At 39.2% G+C, this 23,618-nt stretch overlaps 1 protein-coding gene across 1 annotated transcript; it reads left to right on the forward strand.

Moving 5' to 3' along the window:
* The first annotated feature begins 2,760 nt into the window (after window positions 1-2,760).
* LOC148853605 (transcription factor GTE10-like) lies at window positions 2,761-22,437 on the forward strand. The gene is made up of 11 exons (XM_088985144.1): window positions 2,761-3,146; window positions 3,593-4,939; window positions 5,037-5,085; window positions 5,224-5,379; window positions 20,307-20,380; window positions 20,506-20,581; window positions 20,693-20,773; window positions 20,847-20,962; window positions 21,087-21,153; window positions 21,284-21,414; window positions 21,510-22,437. The coding sequence occupies exons 2-11, from the start codon at window positions 3,611-3,613 to the stop codon at window positions 21,783-21,785; spliced, it is 2,355 nt and encodes a 784-aa protein (XP_088841270.1). The 5' UTR covers window positions 2,761-3,146; window positions 3,593-3,610; the 3' UTR covers window positions 21,786-22,437.
* The last annotated feature ends 1,181 nt before the right edge of the window (window positions 22,438-23,618 follow it).

The raw sequence follows: 23,618 nt of genomic DNA on the forward strand, positions 1-23,618 counted from the left end.
TATTTAGGTTTAACCCTATTATACTGTATATCGATAATTACCGATGATAATAATTACTTAGAATTTCATAGTTAACAATATTAATGTGAGGATGTGTGTTATGCGTGTTATGCGTGTATGTGGGTAAAGGTGAAGATATAAATTAATAATGTATTATAAATTTTAACTTTCATGACTTGCACCAAGCCCATATAATAGTATAGATAATCTTAATAAAAATGGCAGTAAAATATTATACTTTTTATATGTTGATAAAAACATGTGTTTTAACCAAAATTTTCTTTATATATTTTTTCTGCAAGATTTATCCTTCTTATAAATAAAAATGTAACAAAATTTTCCAAAAAGTCATCACACGTCTATATTTTAGGCCTTAATTAATTCAGAATTGCAAGAACGAAACCCAATCCAATTATCAATTTAGACACAAACCACGCAATTAAAACTAATACAATTGGTTGGTTAGTTCAGTTTTGTCAAATAGACCTGACCCATTGATATCTCTAAGTGAGTTAAAGGTACCAACTAATTTGCTAGTATAGTTTTTAGCTTGGTGTAGTAGAATAGTAGATAACTGGGATCAAGTACTTCAAATGTAGTTTATAAAAAAAGTACTTCAAAGTGTATGATTGGGGATATAGGGGGTTTGTGGAAGCAACACATATGGAAATGGTTTAAGAAGAAATGTTGATAAAAAGATACTAATACCCTTTAAGTGTCATCTAATTTTCTTTTATCAATCATCCAAATATTGATAAAAAAAATGAACAGTCTCAAATCCTTGCCTCTTCTATTCAATAAAGTTGGGGTCACTAGAATACCCTCTGAGACGTGTCTCCAAACTTTATTGAGTAGAAGAGGCAATGATTTGTGATTATTCATTTTTTGTCAATGCTTCCATGATTGACAAGGAGAATTTGATGACACTCAAAAGGGCATTTGTGTCTTTTCAAATGCCATTCAACGATTGGTTAATGACAACTACTGGATTGGCATGTTTTAAAAGTTTGGATACTAAATTGTTGTATTTTAAAATTTAAGGACCAATATGGTACTACGCTCAAAAATACAGGGTAATAATCGAGAATTGTCCATTTTTTACAACAAAACCAATCATGTTGTGCGACACTAGGGCTGTCAATGGTTCGAATTTGGTTCGGGGCAGGGTAGAACTGCTTCAAACCTATTGATAAAACCGACAGTACTGGAACTGAACCAGACCCGATCAGTTATATTATTTCACAACCGCTACTGAATCGATGACCCAATTGGGTCTTACTTGGTTGGACCCGATTAAATAAAAACCCATACTTAAGTTGGTAAGACCTGCAGTTTTTGGTACAATATTTTGTATTAATAAAAATGCATATTAATTAATTAATATATGAATACAACAACAAGGAATTACTTACTTGATGCTAGTTTGATAAGAAAATAACGGTTGGTTCAATAAATCAGAATATCAGTAGGATATTTGTCAAAAAAAAAAAAACCATTCTACTTATATAATATTGCTAGGAATCAACATGTAAACAACTTATATAATCTGTAGCATCACAAAACCCATCAATAACAATGTCTCCTCCCCCCAGACTATCTTGTCCCATTTATAGGCTACAACATCATCAATTCCATCACCCACCACCACTAATTGTATATTTATTATGTAAATAACTTTATCAAATATTGAAATGTTGAGTTCCAAATATTGGAATACACCCATTTTTCTTTACGAAAAAATAAAAAATAATGAGAGAAAATGAAACAAAAAATTAGAAGAGAAGGACCAAAACTTCACACATTTTTTCCCTTTTTTTTGTTTTTCCGAACAGAAAAAAGTGACGAGCTGAGGAAGAACATAACTATAGCCTACAGAAGGTCTGAAGTAAATTTCAAGTGTTGTCGTGTCAGCCTAAAGTGTCGAAGTCCGATTAAAAGCTAAAGCAGCGGTGATTGAGAAACTAAACTAAGGAGACAGTGACTGAAAATTGGTGAAGCATGAGAATGGTGAGACACAAAGACAGTGATGAGAAATTTTCCCTGAGAAAGAGAAAGTGACGAGTGGAACTTTAGAAGCTAAAGCCTCAAGCAGCAAAAGCAAAAACAAAAGGGTAAAAGTCAAAGGGTTTGAGCTTGAAGATTTTAGGTGTTAAAAGCAAAATTACAATTTTAGGCATTACCTATAACTCTAAAAGATGTACATCCAATCGGTTCCGGATAGTCAAAACCGGTCCCGAACCGATATTAATCAGAAAACATAAAATAAAACCAGAACCGATAAATACAGTTTGGAAGATTCGGGTAGACCCGACCATTGACAGCCATATGGAACACCCCCTAGAATCAATCTTATTATTGAGCACGTGTGTATCCAATCAACGACAGCCTGTGCTATCCGCATTCCGCAGGGCTCTACCGTGCTGGAGGGACGTTTATCGGCTAACGTGAGGTTAGAAAATTCGAGGTGATTTAGTTAAACTGATTAGCTCGTCAAGCGATTAGCCCTGATCGATATCATCAGAATTAGATTAACCTTAGGTAAAAAAAAAAATCTAAAAACAAGATAAAAATTGTTAAAATAAGATGCATATAGTCATGGACAAGAATCCTAACCGTTAGATCTAGATCCGAGGGTATGAATATAAAAGTAGCATACATCCGTCAGATTGAGTAGGCTGGCTAATTGAACGGTCCAGATCTCCCGAGGAGCGGTGGGAAGAGGGTCAGTGGTCTTTAAGTAGAGCAGCGAACAAGGCGAGCGATCGCAGATTTTCGTTTTCCATCCCAGGTGTATTGGGTATCTACTTCTCTCTGGCAGGAGAAGAATACGAAGAAGGGTTGTTCTTTCGCATAGAGCGGCTTTACTCAAGATCCAGGTTCTGTATTGGATTCATGAAGCATTCTTAGGGTTTCTTCTATTATTTCCCCCTCTCCAGCTTCTCTTGAGCGTCGATATATTCTCTCTCTTTTGATCTAGGGTTTATGCTTGAGATAGGGTTGGGGGGATTGCGGTATTCGTTTCCGAGATTTCGTGGCGTCTTTCATTATCTTCTTATTTACACTCGCCTTAGCAAAGAGTTCGTGATTTGTGACGAGGAGGAGGGGTTTCCGGTGTGTTGAAGACAGAAGAATCGCGGGTTTTGATGGTAATTATAATCTGGGGTTTGGGTCCTTTTTTTTCTCGAATCCCCTTTTTTTTTCTTTGTTTTCCGTGTCTGTTTTGAATCCAGTGAATGCGTCGAGGATAGAGTTTTTATTACGAGTGCTGTGCTTTTCTGTAAATGTATGTGTAAATCGAATTTGATTTATTGGAGGAGAAATGCAACTGGATTTGGCGTAAACGTCTAATTATTTAACGAAAGCTCGACTTTTAAGCTGAATATATTGTTTGTTGGTCTCATATTGGAAGAACAGAGTAAAATAATTACGAAATTCTGTTCGCTGGAAACATTGAACTAATATTTATCCTCAATCAACAATACAAGATTTTGACCGGGTACACTGCTTTTATTGTCTTATCCTGGAATAGCGAAAACCTGGGTTTTCTAGGACCTGCGGGGATAAATCTTACTCCCGCGGTTGACATGTGCAGATTTAAGGGGTTAGTCTTATGGCACCGACAGTTCTTGTAGAGTACACTGGGCAGAAACAGTCGAAGAAATACTCACGGAAAGTTTCGGTTGCAATGATGGGGAGGACGCAGAGGTCCTCAAAAGGATACTCTTCTGGTTTCGTACCGGATTATCGTCATGCTGCTGAGACAATCGGTGAGTCCGAAGGGCTTGGTAGTTCAGGTCGGGTGAACACGGAGATGACAGCTTCGGAGGATTCTTGTGCTCCCAAGAGAAAATGCATTAGTCTGAATGTTGATAGGTGTGATGGTTTTGCCGTCCCCATACAGGTCCTGTCAGTATCAAAGATGTCACGCTCAGAAAGGAAGGAATTGGTACTGAGACTCAGGACGGAGCTTGAACAGGTTAGGGTCCTTCAAAAGAAGATTGCCGTGCGGTGCACTAATGGTGTTGTTGCTGTCTCATCTACCAGTGACATTCGCAGTGGCAGCAATGGGCAAAAGAGGCCTACACACGAGAATTTACGGAAGTCTTTAGAATTATCTTCTGGGCAGGGTAAGAAACGGGTTCCTCCTGGTCGGAATGGGCCCAACTTGAAGCGAGGTCTTTCAGGAAGGTTTGAATCTGTGAAGCAGATACCCCCATCAAGCACAACAGATGCAATGTTAATGAAACAGTGTGAGGCACTTTTGAAACGTTTAATGAGTCATAGTTATGCATGGGTCTTCAATACTCCTGTTGATGCAGTTAAATTGAACATTCCTGATTACTTTACTGTCATCAAGCATCCGATGGATTTAGGCACGATTAAGAGCAAGCTCCATTCTGGTGCATACTCAAGTCCAATGGGTTTTGCTGCTGACGTGAGGCTTACTTTTTCCAATGCGATGACTTATAATCCCCCTGGGAATGATGTTCACGCTATGGCTGATGCTCTCAGTAAATACTTCGAAATGAGGTGGAAACCTATTGAGAAGAAACTTCAGGTAAATGATCCACAGCCAATTCCTGCCAAATCGAGCATTCCTAGAGAAGATGATGGTAAACCAATGCCATCATCTAAAAAACGGAAAATCTTTTCAACAAATCATAAGGTTAAGCCAGAGTCAGTTAAGCGGATCATGACAGATGAAGAGAAGCATAAATTGAGCAAAGAATTGGAATCTTTGCTAGGAGATATTCCGGAAAATATTGTTGATTTCCTGAGAGGACATAGTTTTAATTCATCTCAGACGGGAGAGGATGAGATTGAGGTTGATATTGATGCTCTGAGTGATGAAACATTGTACACATTACGAAAGCTTTTAGATGATCACTTGCGGGAGAAACAAATGAACCAGGCAAAAGTCGAACCATGTGAAATGGAGGTATTGCAATTACCCCCCACCCCAAAAAAAAGGAAAAAAAAAACTATCATATATTCATATGTTGGACTATTTATCATCTATGTTTCTTTGGTTACAGATTTTGAATGAGTCTGGACTTAGCAATTCGTCAATGCAGCCTTGCAAAGGTTTTTTCCCTTTCACTTGAAAGAATTCTGAAACTCTCCCTCTTTATCAATATAAAAAAACTCCCTATTTTTTCTTTGTTTTGATAAACAAAAATTCCATAATTTTGTTTTTGCATCTTCATTTTTGTACATCCACAGGTAATGAACCTGCTGATGAGGATGTAGATATTGGTGGGAATGATCCACCTGTCTCGAGCTACCCTTCAATCGAGATAGAAAAGGATACAACACACAGAAACAGTAAATGCAGTAGTTCTAGTAGCTCCAGCAGTGATTCTGGTTCTTCATCTAGTGGTTTGTATCTCCTTTTGGCATATATTTTCCGATTTTTCTTTATTTTCTATTGGTCACTAAGTCTTGTGAAGGAAAACTTTTAATTTCATTGTTAAAGAAGTACTTTTTTTTTTTAACATCAGGAACTTCGTGGCTTAAAAAAAATCAGAAACTTCATTAGAGAGGAACTCTTTCTATTAGGATTCTGCATTTTTGTGTCCCAGTGAAAATTTGAAGCAGCTCTTTCTTTTTATTTATTTATTTATTTTTGATAAGCAACAGATAAATTTCATTAAGGAGAACCACTGCTTTTAAGTACAGTACAAGAGTAAAGAAACAAAATCAAACCAGCTCTAAAACAACCTGATCTATAACGAACACAGCCACACAACAAAAACAGAAAAAAAAAACAAAAAATAGATACCGGTGTTCTTTTTTTTTTTTAATTTATGATTATAATTTATTGTTATGACTAGATGTTTCCTACTTATTCATCATGTGTTTATGATACATGCCCATCTGATGAAGGGGGTGGTGCTCAGGTTGGCATTGCAAGATCTATGAATCTTGATTTGAACAGAATCCATGTAGATATAAGTAGTTGGATTTAGGCTTAAATGATGAAGATGATGAATGACATCTGAAGTCACCTGTATATATTTCTTAAGTTGTAGTTGGATTTATATCTTGTTTGTTAATTTGAAATTCCATGGCATTTACATTACAATTATGGATTAGAATCATCTGTTTTACATGGGCTATTCCAATGTTCTATACACTGTTTGTACTTCAAACATTGGCAAATAAGAAATCTTTTTTGGTTATTTTATTTGGGGAGTTGAACTGTTTATCTCAAAGAGTTCCTTTGTGTGGTGTCTATGTGGATTGTAGCTAAATTTTTGGCATTAGAGAACCCAAATCTTTGGCATTCTGGTTGAACAGGTTGTTCTGGTGGATTCCAAGATCAGCAAAGTACCATAGCTAACAGGTTCTCAAGGAGGGGGGGACCAGTTCTCTTGGGCCAGTCTTGATTATTTGTATTTTTTTCAAGCATGTGCTGGTTCTGGTCAATGATAATTGTATTCCCCTCACCTGCTTTTGTAAGAAAAATGGGGACCACAATTTCAAGGAGAGCTTGCTAAACAGGCCTTCACTTTTGAGACAACCAAGTCTCTTGGTTATATAATCAATCTACTTCACTTGGCAAGTGATTGGAGATGCTTTATCTTTAGTGGATGCCGTAGCAAGGCTTTTGCTTTCATAGAAACAGGTATAGCACTGTGGGATTAATGAAAACCTCCCCAAAACAAGTAACATGCTACTGGAATCTTCCTGCCGATTTCTAATTGATGCATATAAGGATCATTGTGATAAACCAGACCATTATTTTTGCTACTTAGTAATCATCAAAGAAATGTCACTAACATGAGAATTATGGAGGATATACATGAGATTTAAAAAGCATGGAACAAGGTCAATAAAATATATACACTGAACAAAAATATTGCTATATGTGAGATTTAAAGCAACAATGTACTGTATATCCTTTCTGAACTCCAGATCTGACCATCTTGTCTGCAGTGGTATTCATATCTCTAGGAATCCATCTAAACCCACATGTAGATAGGTGCTAGATCGTCTTTTCTCTTGATCAGAATCGGTAGCTTTCATTAGACAATATTTCATAAAATACACTGTTACCACCCACGATAAGGGTGTTGACCCTTAGAAGAATGTTTTCAAATTACAGAACAGCCCAAAACAAGTTCTCCCTGAAAGTTCCTTGCTGTACCCCAACCTCCTTGTCCACCTGAACTGTACCCCAACCTCCATTGCTAAGCAAGTTACTTCCCTCATGAGTTGGCGATCCTCCTTGTCCACCTGAACTGTAATCAAATCTCCATTGCTAAGCACATTACTTCCCTCATGATTTGACGATGTACCCAGACCCTCAAATTGTGTGACTATATCCACTCAGTTAATAATTTATAGTCCCCTTCTTCCTCAATCTGTTGTAGTCCCCATTAGTTAGCTAACCTTAAGCCTTGGACCAGGGTCAAAATATCTGCTCTCAAAGAGTCTCCAACACCTATTGGACCGGAATAAAGTTCAATTAATCTGCCCTTCTATCTCTGAAAGCTACTCCGACTCTAGAGGGGCTTAGGTTACCTAAAGAGCTTCCATAAAAGTTCAGCTTCACCAATTGTTGTACAGGAGGGAGCCATTGTTCCTTAGATCTTGGTACTTATGCTATCAATGATTTGCTCCTTAGATCTTTCAGTTCATTGAAAGATCCTATTGTTTCTTTCTTCCCAAATTGACCACAAAACAACTGCTCTTGTCACTACCCACATTTCTTTTCCTTTCTTTTTTGGATGTCTAAAGAAGTTTGGATCAAAGAGTGTTGCTACATCCGAAGGAGGGGTCCACCTACAACCAAAAAGTGAAGAGAACCAATTCCAAACATAGGAAACAAAAGGACGAGGTATTAGTAAGTGTGCAATTGTCTCACCAAATGCCAAGCAAAGGCTACATACATGGGGTGAAAGGCAACAGTTTGGCTTTCTTTGAAGCCATATTATAAGGGGTTGATTTTCTGGAGCACCACCTCCCAACAAAAGGCCCTCATCTTTGGGGTTACAGGGTTGCACCAAACCTTCTTTGTTGGAAAGAATCTGCCTTGTTAGAGGATTTTTTTTTTGATCAGTAAACATGTATTTTATTAAAATTTAGATTGTAAACAGTTTATACAACTTGGTGATGGGACTATTTATCCCCCTTTATCACTCTATTCTATTCCTCAATATAGTGCCAGCCCAAAACAATTGCTGTCTCAATACCCCCTGTTTTGCTAAACCGACAACTAGCCCATTTGCACTTCTTTGGACCCATTTAAATTCAGCCTCAACCTCCTTTGCAATCTTCCCCACTTCCCTAATCACATGTTTAAACATCCATGGGGTATGCCTTCTGTTTGCTGCCCATGAAATTACTACTTTTGAATTCCCTTCCACTTCAACATGTCTGTATCCTAGCTGTTTGGCTTGCTTTAACCCTTGTAGTAATGCCAATAGTTCAGCCTTCAGCGAGTTTTCAGTGCCAATCGGTCCTGACAACATACCCAATATCATCCTTTTAGAATTTCTTAGTACTCCTATTCCTGAGATGCCCGGATTTCCGAAGGAGCTCCCGCCAAAATTCAGTTTTACTTTATTGCCTTTTGGTGGTTTCCACTCTACCTTTTATCTCTTACTCTTGAAGAGTGTGCTACTTCGGACCATGTTCTTAGAATGTTTGTGACTGAGAAGACTTGAAAGCTATTGAAGGGTGTTACCCAATGGGATACTTTCACCTTGATACTATCAATCACTTCCTTTATCGTTCTACTTTTTTCCAAGAAAATTATGTTGTTCCTCTCTTTCCATATTACCCAACAAATTGTTGCCTTTGGTTCTTTTCACTTTACCATCCCTCTTTTCTTTCGTTGTCTCAAGAATTCATGGTTGAAGAGTCCTGCCACATCTTGAGGGGGAACTCACCTATAACCAAAGAGAGTACAAAAGAATTCCCAAATTCGAGTCACAAAAGAACATGATATCATTAAATGAGAAAGGGTCTCACCATTTTCCTTACACAACGAGTACACATGAGGAGAGAGGCAAATGTATGGCCTTCTTTTCTACAGTATACCGTAAGTGTTTACCTTACCAAGGAATATTTCCTAGTAGAAGGCTTAGATCTTCGGGGGAATAGGTTTGCACCAAATTTCGTTCACAGGGAAATCCCCACTTAGGAGGTTGGGGGAAGCAAGTACTTTGAAGAAAGAGGAGCAAGAAAAGAGGCCATCTGGAGAGCCTACCCAAATTCTAGAGTCTTCCAGCAAAGGGTCCAAGTGGATTTGCCCTAGGAGGTCTAGTAGTCGGATTAAAGACTCACACTTATCTTCCCTTAGTCCCCTTCTAAAGCCCAAATTCCAGTTCACACCGTTTGGACATGGTGTTCCCAACATGGAGATAGCTTCCCCCTTGAGGTTAGATAGTGCAAAGAGATCAGGAAATTGGTCTTTAAGTGGGGTTTCCTCTACCCATAGATCTTTCCTAAACAGAATTTTATTACCATGTCCCACATCGAATCGTATGGAATTGAGGAAAGTAGGGTAGGTTTCATGAATTGCTTTCCAAGGAGAAGTTGAAGAATTGTGAGGGAAAACTTTTGCATCCCAGCCATTTCCATCCCACCCCATGAATGCTCTCAATCATTTTGTGCCATAGTCTGTTGCCCTCAAAAGGGAAACCTCCAAAGCCACTTACCTAGTAGAGCTGTGTTCCTTAAAAGGATGTTCCTAATTCTTAAACCCCCTCGTTCCTTTGGTTTGCTAACCTGCTCCCACTTAATCAAATGGTCTTTCCTTTCCTCTCCTAGGCTTCTAAGGAGATCTGTCATATATTTCTCTAAGCACCTTGCTACCCTAGAAGGGATTCTAAAGGTTGAAAGGAAATGAGTGGGGAGGTTTGCTAGAGTGGCTCTAATCAAGGTTATTCTTCCACCCAAAGAAATATAATTCCTCTTCCAAAGGGCTAACTTCCTATCAAACCTTTCCAAAACTGGTTTCTAGAACTCAACTGACCTGGGATTTCCTTCTAAGGGTAGACTTAAGTAATTGAGAGGCCAGCTTCTGATCTCGTACCCCAAGATCTCCGCAAATCTTATTAGTTCTCCTTCCTCCTAATTAACCCCTACAATTCCACTTCTGGTCCAATTTATCCTCAGCCTTGTCACTCCCACAAAATTATTCAGCAGCACCCTCAAATTTTCCACAACTTCCTCATTGTTTCCTTCACAAAAAAAGATAGTGTCATTTGCAAATTGGAGATGGGTAACAATCTCCCGATTTCTACCTACCCTCCAGTCTCTAATAAGGCCTTGAGCATCATCTTTTGCCACCATTCTGCTTAACACTTCTGCCACTAGGGTAACCAAGAATGGGGATAGGGGGTCACCTTGCCTAATTCTTCTCTTGGCTGGGAAGAAGTCCTTTGCTGTACCATTGATTAGGATTGAGTAATGAGCTGAACTTAAACATACTTTAATCCAAGACCTCCATTTAGCTCCAAATCCCAGTCTTTTTAATATTTTTAGAAGGACTTCCCAATTAACCAAGTCATAGGCTTTTTCTAGATCTACTTTACAAACCCACCCCTTTTCTCTACCATTTCTTCTTTCCATAACGCATATTGATCCACAATCTGTCTTCCTTCTACAAAAGCACCTTGGAAAGGAGAGATGATCGAGGGTAATGCCTTTTTTAGTCTTTCTGATAAAACCTTTCACAGTACTTTGTATACACTCCCAATGAGGCTTATTGGTCTAAAGTCTTTATGAGTTTTGGCCTCCTCCTTCTTTGCTTCTGGTGAAACCTCCCCTTTGGAGAAGAATTAGTTAAAGACTTCCAAGATGTTTGATTTCACCATATCCCAACACTCTTGATAAAAGGCCATGGAGAAACCATCTGACCCAGGGGCTTTAGATCTGTCCATTGAAAAAAATAGCTTCCTTGATTTCTTGCAAAGAAAATCTCTTTTCTAAAGCATGAGATTGCTCTTCTGACAGAACATCCCCTTCCAACTATGGCAATTTTGGCAACACTCCTTTTGGGCTTGAGAAAATTTCCTTAAAATGATATATGAAAATCCTTGTAATCCCTTGACTTTCTCTTACCACTTGTCCCTCCTCCTCCTCCACACTAAGGATTAAGTTCTTCTTTCTCCTTCCAATTGCAAGAGAATGAAAAAACTTAGTATTTTCATCCCCCTCTACAAGCCATTGACACCTTGATTTCTTTTTTTTTTTTGATCAATAACACATTGATTTGTCTCCAACAAATTTCCTCCTTTTGTTATATCTCTTCCAGTTTTTGCTTTTGATTCCATCTTTCCCCTCTTTCTTCTTCTAAAGTAACTTTGAGAGCCTCTTTCTTATCTAGCTCCTCAATCCTCCCCACCAATTTATCTTTTATTTCTTCTAACCTTCCAAAATGGGCTTTATTCCAATCTTATATTTTTTCTTTTAGCCTCTTTAGTTTCCCGGAGAAACCTATCATTTTCAACCTCCCCAAAGGCCTGAGTGCCTCCCACCACTCCTTTAGCCTAATCTTAAATGTAGGGTCTTCAAACCACATACTCTCAAATTTGAAAGGAGAAGGGCCTCCTCCTGGGATTTCTTTCTCAATACAAATAGGGCAATGGTCTGAAGTAACTTTAGGTAACCCTCTTGCTTTAAAGATCCCCACATTTCTTCACACTAAGGAGATATGAGGAATCTGTCCAGCTTAGAGCAGGTTGGGGGGGATTGAATGTTTGACCAAGTATAGTCTACTTGAAGCAAGGGGGAGTCTCTTAATTCCAGAGAATCAATTAGCGTACTAAACTTCCTCATGCTAGTAGTAAATCCCTGGTTTGGGTTGTTTGATTCCCCTGAGTATATGATGACATTAAAATCAGACCCCAGACACCATGAACCATCCCACAAGCCCCTGATAGCACATAATTCCTCCCAGAAAGCTTCTCTGTCTCTGTAAGAATTAGGACTATACACATTTGTTAATGCCCATTCTCTTTCGTCCGGCTTTCTTTTAATTTTTAGGGAGATTGAATTCTGACCAATCAATTCTTCCACACATTCCATTTCCTCATTCCTCCATATGGTCAAAATTCCCCTTGAAGCTCCCCACAAGGGTGCACATGACCAATTCAAACCCCTGCCTCCCCAAGTGCTCCTTATCCACCTTCTATTCAGTTCTGATAATTTGATTCTTGAATCATGATCAAGTCTGGTTTTTCTTTTCTGATAACATTTCTGATTAGCCTTGTCTTCTTGGCACTTCCTAATTCTCTTACATTCCAACTTATTATTTTCATAGTAATGATTTGTGACACCTTGGGCTGGTATTACTCAACACTCCCCTCTTCTTTTCTTTATACTCCTGTTCTCCTCATAATTTATTCCACTCTTAAGCTTCTAAATCTCACTCATTTTCCTTTTCCATTGCTTACTCTTCTTTCTTAGATAAACTTTCTTTCCTTCTGCCTTTATACCGACCATCCTAGCTCCTTCTAAGCCCTCCTTCCCCTCTTGCCTTCCTTCCTCTGTTCCCTCCAGGGTCTCGTGCTGGGTTTCCCCTCTTGCCTTCCTTCCTCTGTTCCCTCCAGGGTCTCATTCTGGGTTGGCTTTGTCTGGGTAATGGGTTGGTTTAGGCTAGCATCAGCACAATCCAGACCTAAGGTTGGGTCAGCTAGAATCTCCACGATTAAAGATACAACTTTAGCCTCTCTTCCTCTACTTTATCAACCACCAAGTTCTTTGGCTCCAAGACTATGGCACTTCGGATTGAGAGTTCCATAACAGGTGGGAATCTGACAGGACCTGCATAGGTAGCCAATCACAAGTTAGAAACCTATTTAGAAGGAAGCAAAAGAATAAAAGACAGAACAATAGATAAAAGTGTAGGGGTTCTCTGATTCGACAAGTCCAAATCCTTCCTTCGATCAAAACCCGCTGAGTGAGTCCTTGGCAGGTAAAACTGGGATAGCATCTAAATTCTGTTCCTCTTGTGTATCTTTGCTTTGGATAGTGCTGATATCCGGTTCTCTATCTTGAATATCCTGAACTTGTGTCTCCCCCTTGGTATTTCTCTTGGACCACTGTCGGCTACATCTAGGTCCACCTTAGAGATTGAGGTAGGTCTCACCACTGTTTCTTCTTCAGGGGTCGACAGGGAGGCATTAGAGGGTTCTTGAAACAATATTTGCATTCCTATTAGCTCATCGTTCCACAGATTGTAAGTTTTAGTGGACGAGGCACTTCTGATGCTACTTTCGTCATTTCAAACATCAACTTGCCTTGGGTCTTCACAATCATCTTCTTCCTCAAAGTCTTCATGCTCGGGCCTGTTAAATTTTGGGTTCGGCTTGTTTAGGGTTGTGGAGTTCGTTTTCACAACCAGCTTCTATTTCTAGTTGCTCTTTGACCAGGCGCTTCCAAAACCAGCGTTGATTGAATGCTTTCAAAGGGGTCCTGATAGGGTTTTTGCAACTGCTGCAACAGAGGAAGTTGCAGGGGTCGATTTGGACGATGATAGACCCCAGCAATCATCCCCAAACATGGGGTCTATCATCGATTTGGATGATGATAGACCCCAGTAATCGTCCCCAAACCTTTTGGCCGGCCTGCTCACATGCATTTTTAAGTGCTCACATGATCTGTTTAGATTAAAAGTTGGTGTTGGGGTGTCTGGTTCAACCGGTTTAACCCCTAGGTCAAGTTTTGGTGCTCTTTCAAAATTTTTTCCTTTATTACTGCCCCCTCTAGCTGCCACTTCAGCATAGGACATTTCGGTAGCCCTTTGATCTGAGATGGATGGCCCAGATTCTAGTCCCTCTTTAGAATTCTGACCGTCCTCTTTCGATTCTACAGTCTGCCCATTTGTCTTGTCTTTGTAAAAACGGTCGGACTTCTCCTTCATACTTTCCCCTGCCTTGACCTTTGTCATGCCATCGTCTTCTACCTCCTGCAGGCTTCTAAAAAGTCTCTCCTCCACCGACGACAGCAACCGGACTACCTCATGCATTTCACCTAGTTCCAACCCCACTGTTCTCGGTATTGACTCTATTTTAACTCCTCCCAATTTCATTGAAGCTGCACTGAGATTGGACAAGTCCAATTCTTCCATGATTCTTCCACACAGAGCTGTGATTTTCTTGAAGTTTGCAAGGGACCAAAAATGAAATGGGATCCCTAGCACTTTGAGGCGGAAAATTTCTGTCTAATCTACACGATTTGCATTCAGACACCACTGACTGATCACCATTACTCCTTCAGAAGTCTGAATAGGAAATACATGTATTTCTTCCACCAGATTGTCAACTTCTACTTCTAGAAGCGCCTTATCTTCTTGAAACGGTTGAAAATTGGAGCGTCCTCCCACTTTCTGCTTTCGTTTAATCTCCTCTGCAACACAGCCCCAACTAACCACTCTTTTGTTTGCAAGTATCACATACTTTTTACGTCAGTTCTGGTAGGTTTGATCTTCACTCCCTGCAACACCCTTTTCACCATCTGGTTGTGGTTGATTTTTCGGTGCTTGGTTGGGTTGGATATCTCTTGGTCTGTTTTCATTTCTCCATAGAAAGCTCTGCAACTCCCTTACGGACAGCATCCACCCCTTACTCTGTTTTTCCATGGGGATACAAATCATTTGTCTTCTACATTCACCTAACCATTCTGAGACATTTGCAAACCATCCCTTCCTATTGAGACTAAGTTCAGCTATGAATACCTTTCCATTGATTTTGATTGAGTTCTTCCAGGCCTGTGATTTCCTCGAAACTAAAGCTATGGGTCCAGAAAGCATTTCAGCCAAGCATTTCAGGAAGACCAGAGACCTTGTTTTCACTTCTTCTAGTTTGTATAGCTTTGCTTCAAATGAAACTTACTTTCTCCACCTTCCCACTACTTCAAACTTGCCCTCCATCATATTTTCCTGCTTCCTTTTCACCTTGGTGCCTTCTGCCTTGTTAGAGGATTAAAGAAGAACATTGTAGAAAGAAGCACTAGTAAAAACCCAGAAGGAGAGGCTGCCCAAATTCTGCTATCCAGGTATGACTTTATTGGCAAGCTTGCTAAAGTTGACTTTATTCAAGTACTTTTTCTACCCAAAGAGGAGTAATCTTCTTCCGCCCTGCTAGTCTTTTTGAGAATATCTCCAGGATCGAATACCAGAAACTTTCTTATTTTGGGTTCCCTCCTAAAGGTAATCCTAGATACTGTAACGGCCACTCACCAGCCTCACATCCCAACACTCTAGCAAGGTTTCCCACCTCTTCTTCTGATTTATTTACCTTACTACACAACTCTTTCCCTAGTTTATTTTGAGATTAGCTGCCCTTTCAAAGTGAGTCACCATCCTCTTCAGATTGATTAATTCCTCTTGTTCTTCACAAAAAAAAAAAAAAAAGAATCGTCCACAAACTGCAAATGTGTAACCACCATTGCATCCCTCCTTATTCTCTTGCCTCTAATCAAGTTATTAGAAGTCAGCCCTAGCAATCAGAACACTTAAAGATGTCAGCTACTAGGGAGAAGAGGAAGGGGGGTAGGGATCTCCTTGTCTAATACCTCTCTTGGCTGGGAAGAAATCCCTAGCTAGTAGCTAACCCCATTAACCAAAATGGAATAGTGACAGGAAGAAATGCAACCCTTTATCCAACTACAAGTGGCTCTAGCAAAAGTGAATGCAAGAGAAAGGTTGCCCTCTTATGCAACTTAAGTGGTGAAACTACCTTTCATCTCCTAATCTCTTATCCTCTTGTTAGCTTTGTTTGGAATTTGTTTTCTTCCCAGCTGGTGCGTTCTGTGCAAGTTAAGTGGTGAAACCATCTCATTAATTTCTTGCCCTCTTGTTAACTTTATTTGGAATTGGTTTTGTTCCCTCTTTTGATGCATTTTGTCTCCTCCTGACGGGTTGGAAGGATTGTTTAGCCCTTCTGTTTTTAGCTGTACTAAAATGAGGGGCAAGATATTGGGGAGATGTACTGGAGCAGCGCTACTATGGACAGTTTGGGAGGATAGAAATTCAAGAATGTTTGAAGAAAGTTAAAGGAGCAAGGAAGCCTGCCTTGGTAGAAATCATAACCTTAAAAGTGGCACAATGGGCAAAAAGTTTGAAACTGTTTTCAGACTTTAAGGTTGGCGATTTTTTAGGGCCTGGGCTGTTCTTGCTGCTAGATCTTCTAGAATACAGAAACCCACTGAGATGTGGTCACTCCCATTATGCGGCTAGAAGAAACTGAATTTTGATGGGAGTTGTTTGGGTAACCTGGCCCCCTCGGGCATAGGGGGTAATTAGGGATGAGGAAGAAAACATTATACCCTTGTACTCCAGGCCTGCTGAACAGGGTGATGTGGTTGGCAAGAGCAGAACTGTTAGCTACAGTATACGAGGTTGAGAAGGCAAAGGAGTTGGCCATTGATAGTCTGGTCAATGAGGGTGATTTGAGAACTGTTGTGAATTGACTGAATAAAGGGTGGGGGTGACATGGCACCTGAGGAATGATTTCGGACGATTTAAATGGTTATCAAATTCAAAGGACTTGGCAACCAGAGTTAAGTGGGTGAGAAGAACTGCCAACAGTTTGGCAGATGGTCTAGCTAAGCAAGGGGTACAAAGAACTCAATTGTAATATCTGGGTTGAATAAGCTTTTCTATAGCTGCGTTTTTTTTTTCTTTTTTCACAACCTCTTGTTTTATTCATGCCTTTTTTTTATTAATGAAATCAATTCTGTGTTGCTGATGAAAAAAGAAAGTGATCGTCAGATTCTTCATCAGCTAAGTATTAACAACATAAATTGATTAGATATGTGGAGAATGGATCTAATAGGTCTAACATCATGTTCATTGCTTGATTTAGCTCTCCCATCCCCCCTCGTCCTGTAAAGGTTTGTCTGGAAATTACTTCACCTATGTAAATTCCTTCCTTCATATTCATCATCAAGGTCTAAATCCATCTTGAAGCCCTATATCTGAAGAAACACAAAAGGTCATGCAGGTGTTTAATGAAGAAAAAAGAGAATCACTTAAAATAGTAAGAAGTAATACCAATGACCCACTATTGCACCCAAACCTCTCCAGTGTCTTCTGGAAGTTCCTGTTAAGAAATATGGAATTGGAGCTGATCTGTTTGATGGAGTCACCTTTATGCCATTGATATGTATGCCTTGAGCCCTATTGTCCAATGATTTTAATCTCATATTTTGGAATGTCCCAAAAGAACTGCAAGTTGTATGAAGTTATATGTTTCTGTTTCCACCTGCAAGTTCTAAAGAATGAAACATAGATTTGTGGCAGTACTCAGTTGTTTTTTATTGTCCTTTGATCAAAAGTATATGTTGATCATCTGTGTAGAGCACCTTTCTTTTAAATACATCAGACAACAGACCCCATCCATATCTTCTGCCTTTTTGGTATTAGTACAAGAAAAAGAGATACAATGTATAGCCCATTTACACAAGATTCTGTACCCTGAGTAAAGGCAACGGGAGCTGGGAACCATGTATTCTGTTTACTGTTTCCTCTTCCGATGCTTGATGGTGATTGAAAGCTGTCATTTATTTCCTTGCATGCCAAATAGAATTCCAAATAATTTCCCCCTTCTTCTAGCACCATAACAAATCAACAACCAAAGCTGGCATACAGCCATATACCCCAAAGCATTTGAGAAATCTTCCCCATAGTGCAGAAGCTAGCTTACAGCAAAGGAATAAGTGACCCGGAGTCTGTTTTGAGAAATCTTCCCCATAGTGAAGAAGCTAGCTTACAGCAAAGGAATAAGTGACCTGGAGTCTCCTCCACTTGCTGACAGATAGCACACAAGACAGTCTAAAATCATCCCTCTCCTCGTCAGATTGCATCTTGTCAAACATTTGTCTAATGCAGTGGCCGAAAGCAAGCCGCCTTGGTAGGGATATAGGAAAGCCAAACCTTTGGAGCTGGGAAAGGCAGAAAGAGGCTGCCCCTGTAAGTGTTTGTAAAAGGACTTTATTAAGTATCTATCCAAGTAGATAAATTTCCATATTCTTCTGCCCTCTTGATTAACATTGACTTTGTAACTTTGAATAATGGAAGTAACTCTGTTAAATGGTTTACATTCCAATCATATACATGTCTTCTAAAAGACAGGTTCCAGTCTACTTGGCTGTTTCTTATGTGGATGCAATCAGCCACCAGGGCATTTCTGTCCCTGGAAATCTGATAAGAGTGCCTGGAATAGGTCGATGAGGTGGAGGTGCACCCTCTACTTCTAGAATAAGAATCGTGGAAGGAATGCAAGAATGGCAGGTTCTCAGTCAAGTCTCTTTATAATGCATTGCTCAGAACATCATGCATTTGCTGGTTCAGTGTGGCTATGTAAGAGGTATTTGAGCCTACTTTATCAAGCTCTTCAGTATGGCTGGGTGGGTGCCCAATGATCAATGATTATGAGAAAATTTTGGTACTTTATCAAGCTTGACAAGAGTGCTGTATGTTGATCAGCTCAAGGATTATCGGCTGGGTGTTGCTTCTTCCAGAATTTGAGGGCCTTAGAAAAGAAAACTTTGCAGCGGATTTTTTTGTACTTTGAATGTTAAATTTGGTAGTTGGATTTGTTTTTGTTATTTTAGTTGCTGGAATACAGTTTGTATAATGGTTGGTGATTCCTTGTCACCTAGTTGATGTACCTTGCTTTCTTTTTCAATAAATTTCCTTTTTTATTTATCTCCAATAAAAGGTCCATAAGAGCTCTATCTGAACACCATGAATTCCAAAACCTCTGCCCCAAAGATCATTCACCACCTTATATTTTATACCCGAGCTGAAACTGTTATAGCTTTTTTCAACCCCTTTCCACAAGGGAACACCCCCATAAGGATCTCTAGAGCTTCATGGATCACACTTCTAGTTTCTTGTGCCATACTTTCTGCAATTATTTTTTTCTCCATACGCTGTTTGGCTGTTCATTAAAATGCTAAAACCATTTACCTAACAAGGCTTTGTTTGCCACTCTTAACTCCCTCGAACCCAAACTGTCCCTTACACTTTACCAGTTGGATTTTCTCCACATCACAGGAAGTTTCTCATCTTCCTTTCCAGAATGTTATTGAGCTAGAATTGGAAAAAGGGATAGGAAATAGGTAGGGAGAAGGCATAAGTTTTGCCATCGCTGGGCACCTCCAACTTGGCAAGTAGTTGCTTACCCCTCACTTAGGAATAATAGCCATTACAGTCGCCCCATATACAAAATAATATCAATATTTCTCTTCCAGAATCTTCATCAATTCCTAAGTACTTTGAAAACCATATCAAATCCATTTGGATGGGTTTTCTTTCTCTATTCATATACTTGCTTCACTGTGGATATTCCCTTTTGCCAAAGGCCTCCATCTTCATGGCCAAACTGTTACCTTGCGTGATTTTTTCCCTTTAGAGATTCACCAAATCAACAATGCACGTTCAGAGTATTTTCCCAAAGTTTTTTTTTTTATCAATAATATTTTCCCAAAGTTTCATAGAATCCAGGAATCATATTGTTCCTTCATTGAGCCTGGGGCCACATATAAAGGTTCATTAATCCATATATTGATGGAAAATAAACTCAAGAAGGGTTTTTAAATAGGTGTTTAATAATTGAAGCCTGCCTTTGGTAAGGGGTTTCTAAAGTAAAAGCCTTTTCATAGGAAAAGAATAGAAAGGACAAATATCAATCAGAAAAGAAAGGATGGAAGTGTCAAGTTATTGAATTGGTCCCTATTCAAATTGATTGAATTTGCATCAGTTGACAAATTTATAAAATTCTAGCAATAACTGATAGATTTTTCCAGAAAAGTATGGTGATAGTTAGATTCAAATTGCTTCCCTTGAGATTCATAGTTTGAGTCGTGAGTTATAATAAAATGTTAGATTGTGATATTATTTTTAAGAACCGTTAGTACCTTTTCAGAAGTACCTGCTTCAAGTGAACTAGTAATACTATTATAAGGTAATTGTAATTTGCAGGCTTGATTTATTTTGTGAACTACGATCAACCACTTGAATAGTGTACAAGCTTATTTTTTATAGCTAGAATTTTCTTTCCCGGTAAATAATTCTCTAAAAAATAATAATTCTCTAAAAAATAATAATTCTCTAAAATTTTATTAAGGTGTTCTTTTGAAAGTATGTCACATGTTGAAATGTTTTTGGAGATGTTTTAGAATTTTATCTTGAGGTACTGTTTCGTCTTGTAGTTTATTTAGATCTAGATTATCATTATTCTATTATAGACTTTTTCTCTCGAGTTTCCAATTTATCTGTCTACTTTTCACTGTGCATGTACTTTTGTTCTGGTTCTTAGTTTTTTACTTTCTTCATTCTCTAGATTCGGATTCAGCCATTTCTTCCGGTAGTGAGTCAGAGGGTGCTAAAGCTACATCTCCAATGAATACAACCAAGGTATTTCTAGATGTTGTGTAATAAGCAGCTTTACTACAGGGGGCTATATGGGAATTAAAATCATTCTCATTTTCTACGACTTTTTCTGTTTTAGTGCTTACACTTAAACCATTTGACATTCTCAGAAACTGGAAACTTTAGGTTCTGGGATGGAGCTAGAACAAAAGAGAAGCAATCCTATTGATTCACATGATGGAAATCGTAAGTTATTTGGATTTTGTTTCTATTCTATGTGCATTATTTGATATAATTCTTTGTTTATTGTTCAAGAATGCTCCAGGTGACACTAATATCCTGTTACTGATTGTGTAGAATCTGTCAGTGGATTAGATCAACTTGAACAAAATGCCCCAGCTAAACCAGTTTCTGTTGAGACAAATGAGCACCATGAGGGTAAGCATAGAGCTATTTGGTGGTATGCCATTCTGACTGGAACATCATCTCACCCTTTGCAGTGATTTTTTAGGGGACAGTGTTGCATCCGAGAGACACGTCTCCCCTGAAAAGTTGTATCGGGCAGCTTTGCTGAGAAGCCGTTTTGCTGATACTATCCTCAAAGCTCGAGAAAAGGCACTTGATCAGGTTGGTTACAAAATTGGGCTATGTATTCTGAATTTACCCTATTTTTACTTTGTACCTGTCAATTTTCCCGAGTGTATTCTACTCTGGATGTGATCGGGTACAATGTAATCTGCTCTGAGGCCAGGGTGAAAAAGGGGATCCTGAGAAACTGCGACGTGAGAGGGAGGAACTCGAAAAGCAGCAAAGAGAAGGTTTGGACTAGACGTTTGTAACTTGTACTTATTTCCTTATATATATATAAAATGTTAAGAGCACCTTGTCAGTGAATGGTTCGAACGTAAAACCCAATGAAAACTTATGGGTTTTCTACTCTTTAATCAGAGAAAGCTAGGTTGCAAGCTGAAGCAAAGGCTGCTGAAGATGCTCGAAGGCAAGCTGAAGCAGAAGCTGCAGCTGAAGCGAAACGAAAGAGGGAGCTTGAGAGAGAGGCGGCACGTCAGGCACTGCAGAAGGTAATTAAGCGGAATATTTTTATGGGTTTGGCTCTATTGGATCTTTTCTTGCTTAACTCTGACAATTAATTAGATGCTGGTTTGTCCGTGTACAGATGGAGAAGACGGTTGAGATAAATGAAAATTGCCACTTCTTAGAAGACTTAGAAATGCTTAGGGCAGCACCTGCTGAGCATTTGCCAAGTTCTGTAGATGAAACAAGTCCAGATCACTCTCAAGATGGTATGGGTGGTTTCAAATTCCGGGGTAGTAGTAACCCCTTGGAACAACTTGGATTGTACATGAAAATGGATGATGATGAGGAGGAAGATGTTGAACCAAGCAGTGTACCGGACCCAGTAAATGATGTAGAGGAAGGAGAAATAGATTGATTGATTGGATCTATTTTAATTCTTGCCTGCATATAAAAAATATATAATTATAAATATTCTTGCACTAACCAAACCAAAGGGCTTGGTCCCAACAGCTTGGTAAGTAACATCGGCGGGGCACTCGAGTTCTCTTTTTTTTGCAACGAGGCACAAGAATCTCTTCCGACTCTGATCAGATTAGCCAAGTGATGATACGCATGGACTCTTGGGGTGCAGACTGGAGACTGGAGATGCATCATACATCTACTCTATTTGGGTTTGTGGCTTGATTTTGGCTTTTTGACTTGCGCGGAGTGGCCTGTATGTTATTTCTGCACTCTCCGAAGAGAGTTTGCATTTTGGGTCCCAAAAGCCAGAAGGGTAAGTAGCCAATGATGTCCAAGTCCAAGTACGTCGTGTTAAGCTTGTGTTTATTTGCTGTAAATAGGGTACATACACTTGCATCCTGGCATGGGGGTAGTAGGTGGCATCGATGTTCAAGAGTGAGAAAGAGGGAAGCTTGTCGCATCTCACGGGGGTGGTTGTGTTCATGTCGTAATGGACCTAATGGGCTAATGGTCTTGACTCCTAAACTGTACAAAAGATAAAATCTGAAGATACATGACATTTCTTTTCATTTTTAAAATCAGATATTCAGATTGTCTCCTGAGCCTCTCACTATCCATGCATGGCACTCTCTCTATTAATGTTCTTTTGCACAAATTAGCATGGTGTTTGGAAGCGTGGACGCTTCTTGGAACTGATTTTCAATAAAAAACGCCCATGCCTCTAATACCCGTTTTTTCACAAAAAAATGCTTGTCACATAGGCAGTGAGCAATACTATGCTGTTTGGTAAGGTGATTCTTATCACCGTTTTTCATGTATGTGCTGGCAGTTAAGCACTACATAGGATACACATCAGTCAACCGCCAAGTTTGATGTTTCATGCATGGTTGGTCTTGATTTTCGAGGCATGCCTGATTGTTTAATAATTGGCTGAACCAGACAATTTGATACATAGGCGTTTGTTGAAATGCGAAACGCCTGTGGATCCCAAGTGGCACCATTTTTTTGAAACGCCTATGGATGTGGATTCTATGTATCTTAATTATAAGGGGGCAGTATTAAATTTGAGCGTGCTTTTTCTTTATTTTTTTTTCTTCCTGTATGTGTGATTTTCCTTCTGCTCTTGGTGGATTGAATGGGCATTGAAGTTGAACTGTGAGGGTGAGGGTCAAGGTGGAAATATATTCTGGTCCAAGATCAAGTGCTTTTGTTACATGGTTGTTGTTGTTTTTTAAGTATATGTTTGGCATTGATGCTGCGGATGCAGCACCATTTTTCTCAGAAAACGATGTTGCTAATGTGTGGGATGGAAGCACCGTTTTTTGAGAAAACTGTTTTTTTTTTTTTTGTTTGGAATTATTGTTGTCAGGTGGGATGTTTCCTGGATCAATAACTTTTTCTGTTTGGTACCAATGCTCCAAAAAATATTTTCAGCATTGGTATCCATTATCCAGTGCCACATAATTGCCTCCTCATATCCCTGTTGGCAGCAATGAGCTGTAGCTCCATAAAATGCCAAATTCAGCGTTTTTTCAAGCTATGCCTTCCTGATTTTCAAGGTGTGGCTTGGAGTTCCATTTTTTATAAAAAAAATGGATCCAAACAAATGCCTGTTTCTTGAAGCACCATTTTTTTTAATGTAGCGTTGATGTGGTGTCATTTTCTGGAACAACGGCAAGGATGCCAAACATACACTTAATCTCAAGTTCTCAACCTTCGTACTTAAATGGGGAGAAGTAACGTGTTTTGGTACATTGCATTAAACACAAAATGCTTTACAATGGTT

This window comes from Nelumbo lutea, chromosome 4 (assembly GCF_056320005.1).
Source record: "Nelumbo lutea isolate HS-2025 chromosome 4, American lotus-T2T, whole genome shotgun sequence".
Lineage (NCBI taxonomy): Eukaryota > Viridiplantae > Streptophyta > Magnoliopsida > Proteales > Nelumbonaceae > Nelumbo > Nelumbo lutea.

Coding starts and splice junctions, on each gene's coding strand:
- LOC148853605 (XM_088985144.1), top strand. CDS start 3,611: ATGGCACCGACAGTTCTTGTAGAGTACACTGGGCAGAAACAGTCGAAG. Junction 20,582..20,692: donor TGATTCACATGATGGAAATC/GTAAGTTATTTG, acceptor CTGATTGTGTAG/AATCTGTCAGTGGATTAGAT. Junction 20,774..20,846: donor GACAAATGAGCACCATGAGG/GTAAGCATAGAG, acceptor GTGATTTTTTAG/GGGACAGTGTTGCATCCGAG.